Raw genomic sequence first — 12,465 nt, 5'->3', positions numbered from 1 at the left:
ATTGAGCGTCACGCGTTTGGGCGAATTTTTAAAAATTGCAATGTGTTTGGGCAATTTAGCATAATGCGTTTGGGCGAGTGATTTTAAAACATTGTAATGCGTTTGGGCGACCATTTTTTTATTATTTATTTTTAATACCCTGGGATGCTGTATTTTATCAATCCATTTTCCCTCTCATTTTGACAGACTTGGGACTGTCCGTGAATTTCACGGGTATGATTAAAAATGGATTGTTTATTTATGTGTGTGCGCGTGTAATTAAAAATTTAATTGATTTAGATTTTTTAAAAATGAAGTTAAAATATAATTAAAATTGAAAAAATATATTTGTTTTTTGTTTATTAAATTTTTTTTCCTGGGAATTTTACTCCCATACGTTGAATATACTCTAAGATCTTAATTTCACCTGATATATACTTATCCCAGCATGTTTTTAAATATTCTTCTTTTTCTAATATGACTTTTCGTCGAATATTGTAAATATTTTTATTTAAAGCTTTGCATTTTGTGTTAGTTTCTACTTGAATTTGTTGTAACACATTAATTACTTGAAATACATTTGGATGCGATGAATAAAATTGGGAATTATAATGTGCATGGAATGATTCGGCTCCATTTGTTGTGTTTGGATCATTTCCCGGTTTTCTTGCCCATAAATAAGGAGGAAAAATAGCCTCCTCTGAAATATATGTATCAAGTATATAATCTGTAAATTCGATGATGTTTTGAGTTTTTGGAGCAATTGACATGAGTTCCATAAAACCATCGCCTACTTCATTGGATGGTAAATATGGTAATCCAAAAAAATGTTTAAGCCAAAAACCAAGTTCGGAATTGGTACCATATTCTCTTAACAATATTTTATTTTTTTGAATTTGTCTAAACCAACATTGCGCTAAATGAAACTGACAACACATCAATTGACAACCCGGAAATAAATTAATAACTGCGTTATGAGCTGCTTTTTCAAAATCTGAATGAAATTTTCGTACATTAATAATTTTACCTGTTAAAGCAAGACACAAATTTTTTATTTCTAACCACATAGAAATATATTGATTTTCAGATTTTGATGTCAAAAATGCATATACTACTGGTATGTAATAATTATTTTTGAAAATGTGTATTGTATATAATTGATAAAAATAATTAGGAGCGTAATTAAATGTTCCATCGCCAAAAACGTTTTCAGATTCACAAAGATGTTTTAAGTTTTCAGTACACGTAAACAAAACAATTTGTTTTTCTCGATTGACGAAACAAAATTGTTCATTATTAGTTTTAATATCGATTTGAGTTTCAAATAGTTGGTCGAACGCTTCATTAATATTTCTGGGAATTTTGGGAAAATGTTTTCTACGAATCCTATAATCCTATATGCCGATTCTCTCCACAATTTAAAGTCATTATGAACTATTACCTCCTTAAAAACGAGATTAGTGTCTTGAATTTCTTTACGTATTATTTTATTTGGTCTTGCATGTAAGTCTTCTTCGGCTTTCCTTTTGACGGCAGTTCTAACACACTGAACGGCTAAATTATGATCAGTAGTTGATTCGTGATTATGTGTATTATTATTTGAAAAAGCTAGTATTTTATCGATGGTAGAATTCACTAAAACACTCTCAGCACATTTTTTGTTAGTACACCGAAAACGAAAAGACCCGTTTTTCAAGTGGTTAGATTCACTAAAAGTATAATTTTCAATTGAAATGCATCGTTTATTTCGTTTTGTTTCGAAAATATAATCAATTTGAAGATCCATATTTTACATAAACGACAAATTTTACATAAACAGTAAACACTATACTAAAATTATTAAAACTTCACGTTTTCAATGTCCACAGCGAACTGATAGGTATTTGAAAATATGATAGAGTGATACTGCCATATTCAGGTTGATATAAAATTCCCTATATAATAATATTTTTATCTCATAATCATTACAATTTTATCTTTTATATTGTGTCGCACTGCACGTCAATCACTTGTTTGGTGACTATGTCGACTCACGGGCCACGACCTTCGCTCACTAATTATGTCCAATCTAAAGATAAATGATAAACAAAATACGAAAAATGATAATCCCGATCACAAAATTCAGGAATAAAAAAAATATATTGTCTCGCCCAAACACATTATAAGAAACTCGGTTAACTCGCCCAAACACATTACTGTTATTATATGGGTAAAAAGGCAATTCGCCCAAACGCAAACCGCCCGCATCCATTACCGGTAAGAAAATAAAAACGAAGGAGTTTACATTAGACCTTTTCTGTACCTTTTTATCTAACCGGTATTCTCGGGGAGCTTACAATCGCCCCAATGGGCGTCGTGCCGTCGTTCATAACCGCAAACTTTCAAAAAAAGGTCGTCGTTCAAAACTGCACACTTTTATTCCTTAATCCCGGATATTTTCCCCAAACCAAACAGTTCAATACCGCACACATTGATTCATATCAATAACGTATACATTTGTCTAAAATAACATTATCGTTTAGTACCGCACACCAGATAATCATATTTAATCAAGAGCACAAAATCATAAAAATAAGACTTTCGGGATTATACGCAGATTGCTAACTTACCATACGTTTCTCATTTCATCAGATAAGATACGACCATGGATTTTATTTTCCAAATATTAGTACCAAATGAGTTAAAAATATTTAGTGTGATCGAGTGTCTTTTCAGCTTCACGTACAATTTGACCCGAATTTACGGTGCTTACAACAATATTAAACATCGAATTCGCATAATGGACGACATGATACAAGTGTACACAAATAATAAAGGTGCACCAATCAATTTTTATCAAAACTACCTATACATAATATCGTCATTTTCGTACAAATAAAAAATCCGGGCGGCGGGCACTTAGTTTGGCTTTGCAATAATAAGTTATGTAGTGTTATGATGACGACAAATGCAAATGTAAATGTATTCATTAAACAGAATAAAAGTGAACATAATCACGAAAACGAAGAAATCAATCCAGATTTAAAAGAAATTCGACGTGCCGTTAAACGTAACTACGTAAGTCACAATTACAGTGATGTGTAGTACAAATCTTCAATTTTTATGTAAGTAATGAATTAAAATTAAATTGAATTTATATTAGGAGACGGAACTTTCACTTATTGTCCGAAACATTTTTACCAACAATTTACTATCCACGGTGTTTGTAAACAACATTATGTACCACTTGTTTTTTGTTTTTTACCATCGAAAACAAAAGAAATTAATAAACAATTAATGTAGGAAACATTAAAAGATTTATGTTTAAATTATGCCAATAGTGTAGGTATTCCAGCCTTCACTCTTACTATTAAATTTTGAACTTGGGGCTCACATTGCTATTAAAGAAGTATATCCTTTATTATTATCAAAGCCTGTCGTTTCCATCTTGGTCAAGCATGGTACAGAAAAATCAATTCTATTCCAATATTGAAAAAAAAAATACCATGATAAAAATTCACAATATGGATTATGGTTAAAACTTTTTTTTTGGTTTGCCTTATTATTTACCATCACATTTGATTCCCGAGGCGTTTGTTGAGATAATGGCCACTTGTCCAGATGAAAAACAATTTTATGATTTCGCTGATTACATATTGGATAATCATATTGAGACCAATCATTTTTCACCAACATTGTGGGCAGAGGAGCCCAATAAAAGTACAAGAACGACGAACGGCGCAGAAAGTTATCATAGTCAACTTGGGCATGAACTAAAGTTCCACGTCCTACTATATTTCATTCGGTAAGAATATAAATTTAAAATAATAAATATATTTTGAGTAATTATTAATTTATTTCGTTTATTTTATTTTGTTCGGATAGATGTTATAAAACAACAACATACAATAACTGGAACCAAATTTTGACTCATATGAAACAGCAACGTGAACTACGGAACGGACGGCAAAACATTATTATTTTATGACTATTCGCGCCTGCGATAATACGCCTGGATAATGGCGCCTGTACGACGAACGAACGAACTGCTGCACCGCGCCTGGCCCTTGCTGGACAATGCCTGGTCGTTGCCTAATCTAAATATTATATAATAATCTTAATAATAACTGTGTGTGTGTGTGTGTGTGTGTGTGTGTGTGGTGGTCGGTGGGATGTACTAGTACGTACCTATTATGCGAGTGGCGGAGATGACGACGGCGCGAACAACAACTATTGCAGTGTTGTTTAATGTTTGTATATACTATGAGAAATTGAGAAATAAATTGTCGATTTTCTTTTGAGAAATTCTGTAAGAAATATATATAGGTACCTACATAGCGTCTTTAGATTTCCACCAAAAGGCTAAGGGTCGACAATGTATTTCAAATAGAAATCTTTCACAGGTATATACCAAACAATGTTGACTCTATTGAATCCCAAAGAATACTAAACAATGTACGCGCAGTGGAGCTTTAAAAAATATCCAGGATAAAGGATATTAAAGCAAATATAAAATATAAAATGCCAAAATATCGTGATCGACTCCAACCAACGCCATTTTCACTAGAAAAACATTTATAAGGTAAATATAATAAAACTGAATTTTATTTGTGAATATATTTTAAATACTAGTTACATTACGTCATATCTAGGAATGCATGCTTATATAATATACCAGATGATTAATTTATCATTAAATACTTATTATTTCAAAAAGTACAAATGATTTAAAAAAAAAAATTAGGTGATGTCTAGTCGTTAAAAAACAACATAATAATAATTATACATTAAGGTTTTAGTATTAGATTCTGAAAGGTTGATAAATGTATTGATTTTACAATGATGTGTGTTTTTATATTTATTCATTTTTTTTTTTGTCGGTCATCACGGTTTCTTGCAGTAAAAGTGCTTTGATTTTCTTCAACAGCAACTTTTCTGGTAGGAAAATGAAACTATATTGTGTAGTGCACCTATAGTATGTGCATTCGGGAGGTCAAAATTTAAAAATTCCCAATAGTTTTCAAAAGCAACAGTAAAAACAAACAAAAAATTAAGGAAAAACGGGGAAAACATCGAATTTGGTTTTTAGTGTAACTTTAACAGAAATGACCGTAGACATGCCATTTTTATTGTATATTTGTGTAAGCATTTTATATTCACCATACAATTTTCCAAATATTTTGATTTGTGTTGAACTATTTATATTGGCATATGAAATTTATTGATTATTATTTGTTTTTTTTTAAGCCCAAGTCGATAAAAAAATTTTCGCACAGTCAAAAAACTTGAAAATGTAATACAAGGTTCCTAACTTCCTTGTAAGTTGTTGTTAATTGGAATTTAAAAAAAAGTTAAGGGCGAATCTCCGATAATTTTTTATGAGCTTTTAACTTAGAATTTTGACAAAATTGGTAAAAATCACGAAAATTAGCAAATTATATTTAGTGAAAATTCATAAAAATTGTCTATTTATATTTAAGATTTAAAAATGTAGTACAAGATTCCTTACAAGTTTGTTTACTTTTACCAAAAAAAATTTCTATCGGAAAATCAAATTAAATATTTATAAGTGTTTTGAAGTTAAAATGTTTACAGCATTGGATTTTCACCCGATTTCTCTTGTACCGATTTTCTTATTTTGTGTAATTCAAAAACGAATTAGTAGACCCTTCAATTTTACACCAAATGTTTATTTCATCAATTCATAGACTTAATACAATTAATATTTTGACTCGTTTTAAGCTGTCAACGGACATTTTCAATTTTTGAAAAATGTCAATAAAAGTTTATTGGTTGGGTCAAAACGCATGACAATTTAATACAAGAATCTTCATAACTTGTTACAATAGCAGTTAAAAAATATTAAAAATACATAGTCACGATTTTTTTTATAAGCATTTAAAGTTCAAATTATGATAATATTTATAAAATTTAAAATTTAAAATGATTTTGTAGTTAAAAATGAATAAAATGTTCAATTTTTATAGCTAAGGAATAGCAAGGATTGAAAATTTAAAACAAGGTTAAACTTAAGCAGTTTTTTCCATAACTAACTATATTAATAAAGTTATTTTTACAGATATTTTAATTTAAAATTTTGACGAAATTACATATTAAATATTTGTTGTAATTTAAAAATGTTATTCGTGGACACCTTTAGGGTATATTATTATATTTTATACACAAAATGACTTTTTAAAAGTGATTTTTATGGCAAAACTGTAGTGCTAATTCATAATAGTAAAATAAATTACTTTAATCATAATAATATCATCAAATATACTAAGTAATGTGTATTAGTGTATTTTAGGCTAATAGAACTTCTCTCTTATAATCTTTTTTGGTGTACAATGATTTTATATCATTGAATTCAAATTTAACATTAGGTATCCATTACAGCTGCGACCCACTTGTAACCTATTGCAGGTACAGCAGAGCAACATCAATTTACCATATTTTTATAATTTTTTTTTAAATGTAAGTATTAGGAAAATAAAAAAAAGAGAACTTAATTTGATGTTGTTAGGTTCCATATAACTTTTAATTTGACTGAGTTAAAAAGAAAAATAGGATAACTATTAACTTTAAACTTTTTAAAATGTTTTTTATCAACTTAACTTATCTCAATTAAAAATTATCATCAACTTGCCTTGGCTTTGGAGCAGTAAAAATGCTTCCAGTTTCTATTCAGCATATTTTGTGGCAGGAAAATGGTTGGTACTTTGGGGGTGTCAAAAGTAAAAAAATGCCATTAGTTTTCAAAACCACTTTTCAACAAAATCGATTTTGTTTTAGGTGTAACTCAATAATAAATATTATCATAGATAGGTACTTGGCATTTTCACAGAATTTTTAAATATACCACCAAATTTTCAAACATGTTGACTCTTTTTCTGCAATTTATTGGCATAAACCATTTTCGATTTATACATTTTTTTTAAATTAATGTCAGTAAAAATTGTTATGCTTGATCAAAAAGTTTAAATTAAGGTATAGGGTTTGTCACAAGTAGTTGTAAGTGGAAATAAAAAACAATTATATCATAAATCTACAATCATTTTTTACAAGTTTCTGAAGTAAGAATTTTGAAAAAATCTGTGAGATCAAAGTAATTGTATAACAATAGATAATTTTTATTTAAAACAATACAGTTTAAAGTTTAGATTTAGAGTTTTAATTGTTCTTGAATATTTTTTTCTGGCATCCAAATTTAGAAAATTAAAACTTTGTTATTAAGTTCCTTAATATTATTAGGTAAGGTTGTATTATCTAGCAAAAGGAGATCAATATCATTTTGTCCAAAAATAATATACTTTCTAAGTTTTTTATGGTGCTGTATGTGTATGTAGTTTATTAATTTATTATGTTAGCATTTTCTAAATATTAAAATTTAATGTTAGTTTATTATAATTTCAATACACTGACCTAACCATTTTTTTGATTTTGGAATTGTTTAACAATAATTAAAGACATGCTTAACATTTAAATCAGAAATAAATAAGTAGAGTAATCACTGATATAATATAAATCAAATAATTGGGAAGAATATGAAGGTTAGTTTTACTTTAAATAGGTAATGTTCTTATATTATTGTATGCAAACATTAGGAGAACCCGAACCCATGTGTTGTCCTAATCTTACAAATGTACAACATTTGAACATATCTGGTAAATGTTGTGTTTAGACTATTTTTATTTTATTTAAAACTGGAATTTTATTGATGTTTAAATTGTAAATAGTTATGAGTATTTTAAAATTGTAATACTTTACATAAGTAGTTTTTATACACTTAAAATTAAAATATCAATGAAATCCTATATTCTTACCTTTAAGTTGGTAATACGTGTAGGTCTGCAATTAATTATAATATTAAATCTAACAAATCCTTATTTAGGTTTGTTGTCCTCTTAGCAACAATAGCATTTAAGATATTGTAGAAAGAAAAAATTATTTTTTGGAAGATTAACTCACTAACGCTATTAAGTTTTAATATAAATTAATACCTAGGTCATTTTTTCTTTAATAATTACACTATTCAACTTAACAAGTAAATACTGTCACTAAAATGCAAGGCTGGGCAAGTTAAGTCAAAAGTTAACTAATAATGTTTTATAACTTTGTCAAGTTAAACATATTCAAGCTAGGACATAGGGTATCACATAACTCATGTTATAACTACTACTTTTATGACTACATACTACACATAATTTAATATAGACACAAAGTAACATCTATAGAAAATAATCATTAATCACAAATCACATTCTACATTTCTCATTTATTATACTTGGACATTTCTATGGATTATTATACAATTATGATACTATCTAATATTTCATAAAGCAACAACATTACAAATAAATGGTTAATATATAGTGGAAAGTTTAACTTCCTTAAAAGTTTACCTAACCTTAACACGTTAAATATATTATAAATGTAACTGATTAAGTCAAAAAGTAGTTTAAAAAAATAGTAGTCATTAACTTAGTATTATTTTGAATACATTTATAGGTTAAAGTGTATTTATCTAATCTAAATATGCTGGTTCTTTTCTAGAATTCTTGTAAAAAGGTTTTGAATTTTTGATGGAAGGAGTTATTAGTCGTAAATACTATTACATACATTTTATTTCATTGAACAGTCATCTTATAATCATTTAATATAACTATCATTTGCAATTAATGCTAACCTTATGGCTATGTTTATTTTATTTTAGAAAACTACAATAAATATAATATTTCTATTAGTATTAAAATGTATTATGTAATTAGTTTAGTAAATATAAATCTATTACACGTTTCAATTCCCTTCATATATTTTTAATTTTATACAAAAATGGAATTTTCATATACTGATCTATTAGTTATATAGTTTAATGAAAAAAATGTTACATAATAATTATGATTCATTTATAATTGCTTATGTTTTAATTTAAATTGTCCAAATTGTTCTTTTAACAGTTATACAAATACAATATTACAGGGCTACCTGAATCAACTTAATATTAAACAATATTGATAGTAATTTATTTTTCAAAAAGTACCAACCATAATCCCATTAATATAAATGTACACGCGTCAGAATGGGTTAAGTGCAACGCACAAATCCCTTTATCCTAATAAAATCTCAACATGATCGCTCACAAAATTATACAACTATTATGTACAATATACACAATCTAGGACAAAGTGACAGTAAAAAAAAAAGTAAGCCGATTAATAAAAATCAGTAGTAAAAATAAAAAAATAATACAAAAAAATATTTATTATAATAAATCTAATAGATCAGTATTAAAATATTTAAAGAAAAATTATGTTAAATTTTGGTATATAGGTAAATTATAAAATTAATGATAATGTTCATAATACAACTGTAATGTTATCACATTGTATCCCACTTTAAAGTTTATTAAATTAAATATTACATACTATAAAATGTTATACTTTTACTTGGAATCAACTTAAGTATTTGACCTTATTAATATAATATGACGTATTAAAATTTATAACATTGTTATATAGTAAATATAAATAATAAATTTATTAAAGTTGTTTTAAATACTGTATTTTAATTATTATTTATTATATTTTTTTATATCCATTTCTCCCCACGCACATTTATCCCTATACAAATATATACAGGCATACAGTTTAATATACATTATAATTTATAATACATATTTCATATCATCATGTATTAATTATACCTACAATAAAAATATTAGTGATAATTTTTCTATTTTATTTGAATTTATTATTGATATTTACAATAATAAGTGGTGAACTATGGACTTAAAATTGTATTATTATTCCCTAATGGTTAATAGTTCAATTCATTAAAATCTGTAGTATTGTAAATACTTATGGTAAGTTGGTCAATCAGCAAGCTTTTACTTATATACTGTAATTTCTGACTGCCTACAATTATTGACATCCAATTTCATGAAATATAAATTTCACACATTTTTCTATGTTGCCTATTTCAAAAGGCACATACCTAACCACCGTCTAAGTGTATACATAGTTATGTTCTTACCTTTAATATATTAAACATTTGTTAATAAAATTAAAGTTATAGTTATTCAGTAGAAGATGTCATTCTAGTAGAAGTATAAATTAATAAATAAAACACAAAACAAAATTATTACGGACAGAATTTTTTTTAATTATAAATGTTGTTGAAATGTTACAAATATCTAAAGGCAACTACAAGTTATATTCTACTTTAAAAAAATGTAATTTATATAATCTGTAATGTCTTTAAATTATAATTGTGACAATAAAATTGTGTAAAGCCAGAGAAAACAAATTATTTATCAGGATGTATAGGTTAGGTCAGATAATAAAAATCTCAATACATCTCCTGTTTCCAAGTACATATCTCAGATAATCTAATTGTTCCAAAATAGTGGCATCTTTAATTTAATATAACGACAAGATGTTTTTGTGTACGTATGCCAAGCAATCTAAATGCCCAGCCTTGTCAAACATACTTCTATCCCATAGCGAGTTTGTCCGTCGGATGGAAACACACGAGCCAAGGCCATGGCAATGACATTTAGACTGCATGGTATACGTACACAAAAACCGTTAATCTAGGAATTACGATGCTAATGGATCAGTGTATATATATTTCTGAGGTACGCACAAGAAAATGGATTTGTGTAAGATTAAATTACCATAACCCCACAGCAGAAGGTGAAAACATTGGATCAGTTTTGAGATACAGTGTATTACTGACAGTTTAGCTGCCATCTTGAAGAAGGTGAAAACAACGGATCAGTTTTGAGATAGTGTGTTACTGCGAGTTTGAATATTCTTCAGCCCATATTGATTGATGCGTAGAAACACTGCAAACAAATAACAAATACATTATTAGTGACATAATCATAAAATTGTTTTTGTGAGCACCAAGAAGACATAATGCATGCAACGTTGTCAAGGCAAAGCGCTAAAATCTAATTGTATCGTCGATTGTTAGGCGCACTGCGGTATTTTCACCGTTGTCTGAACGGTCTTACCGTCTCGGTTTATGAGTTACTGTCCAAACAGTCTAAACAGCCGTTTTCATATAGCCTGGGTTCTACTACGCGGGGGTCGCGGTAATATCGGTTAGTGGAGTTCAGTCGACTAAAAAACGGCCTTTTAGACGGCATGTCACGCAAAAGTAAAACCGTTCGGACTCTACGGCAATAATATGGCAGTAAGGGCGTTCCTTTGCGCATAGCATTCAATTCAGAATACGGTACTTACTTGATTTTGACTTTTAACGGCTTTCGACTCTCCGCACACGAACGACAAGGTTCGGCGATCCATATTCCAGACCAAGGTGGTCGTAATACAATTATTAATTGTAAAACAACCACCCTGGCCCGAACCGAATGACAGGATTTGAAAGACAATCAACAATTCAACAACCAGAGAGCAACCAACGGTGTAGAAAATATGACAACAGCAACAGCCGAGAGCGACCGACGCGGCGACGCCTCGAGCTCGAAATGAATCTATGCGGAGTAGACGCCGACGCCGGACGCCGGACGCCGGACGCCGGACGCCGGGAAGCCGCCACGTCGACGCCAGAATACGCCAACGGCTGCCACGTCGACGCCAGAGTGTGCCAACAGCAGCTGCCACGTCGACGCCAGAATATGCCGACAAGGCGCCACGTCGACGGGGAAGCCGTCGGTGGTACCAACCGTCGCGAGGAGAGAGCGGGTCTCGTGGAGGACGTGACCAACGGATAATAACGGAATAGAACGCTGAAATTAAAAAAAAAAAAAATAATAATAATAATAATAATAATAAAAATAATCAATAATATTATTGCTCGTCGACCCGGTCGTATAGAGGACGGCTGGTATATTATATATTATATAATAATATCTATGGTCGTATTTCCGTTTACGATCGTCTCGTCTCATCGATTACTACTATAACAATCGTTGAAGGTTGATATTATTTTATTTTGTGTTTTTAATACACGACATTTACACGATATATGACAAGATCGGTAACAGGTACTAGAACTACAAGTCGACACTGTCTGTCTGCGACCGTGATTCAAGAGCTGTGGACTGCCAGGCCCGAGAGCCGCCGCAATACAATTATATTATGCTAATGGCAGTTCATAATACTATGGATACCCATGAGCCTAGGGTTGTCATCCGTCCCGATATATCGGGACTGTCGCCGATATTTGAATATTGAACCCTCTGTCCCCCGACAAAAGACCAAAATGTCCCGATTGAAACTGTGCGTTGCCAATTTCTATTTATTGCATACAAAAACGTGCATGACACGATCGACATGATCGTCAGGTATCGCTTGTGTTCGCCGGACGCTTTCGTTCGTTCTCAGAATCGTATCGGTCGCGCCGTGCAGCAATATTATCGGATTCGTGGTATTTACAATTTTACGTAGGGCACGGGCACACGGCATAAGCCGATAATCGTCAGTCAGTCGCTATATAGTATATATTTTAATCGACGGTGTACAGTGCGATTTTTTC

General features: G+C 29.8%; 1 protein-coding gene and 1 long non-coding RNA gene across 2 annotated transcripts; both read right to left on the bottom strand.

Moving 5' to 3' along the window:
• Positions 1-341: 341 nt before the first annotated feature.
• On the bottom strand, positions 342-3,405 carry LOC111038305. The gene is made up of 3 exons (XM_022321349.1): positions 3,353-3,405; positions 1,421-1,712; positions 342-1,373 (listed from the first exon to the last, which is right to left on the bottom strand). The coding sequence occupies exons 1-3, from the start codon at positions 3,403-3,405 to the stop codon at positions 342-344; spliced, it is 1,377 nt and encodes a 458-aa protein (XP_022177041.1).
• Positions 3,406-10,275: 6,870 nt separating this feature from the next.
• LOC111038309 lies at positions 10,276-11,548 on the bottom strand. Its single transcript, XR_002604966.1, has 2 exons — positions 11,211-11,548; positions 10,276-10,807 (listed from the first exon to the last, which is right to left on the bottom strand). It is a non-coding gene; the product is annotated as an uncharacterized LOC111038309 (long non-coding RNA).
• Between the last annotated feature and the right edge of the window lie 917 nt (positions 11,549-12,465).

Source organism: Myzus persicae, unplaced genomic scaffold (assembly GCF_001856785.1).
Source record: "Myzus persicae strain clone G006 unplaced genomic scaffold, MPER_G0061.0, whole genome shotgun sequence".
Taxonomy (NCBI): Eukaryota; Metazoa; Arthropoda; class Insecta; order Hemiptera; family Aphididae; genus Myzus; species Myzus persicae.
This window is presented reverse-complemented; position numbering and strand designations above follow the sequence as displayed.

Excerpts from the sequence above, each read along its gene's own strand:
- LOC111038305 (XM_022321349.1), bottom strand. The coding sequence starts at position 3,405 with ATGGAAACGACAGGCTTTGATAATAATAAAGGATATACTTCTTTAATA. Across the intron at positions 1,713-3,352 it reads TATACTTCTTTAATAGCAAT|TTCAATTGAAAATTATACTT; the intron begins GTGAGCCCCAAG and ends TAAACGATGCAT. Across the intron at positions 1,374-1,420 it reads CTAATCTCGTTTTTAAGGAG|GATTATAGGATTCGTAGAAA; the intron begins GTAATAGTTCAT and ends ATCGGCATATAG.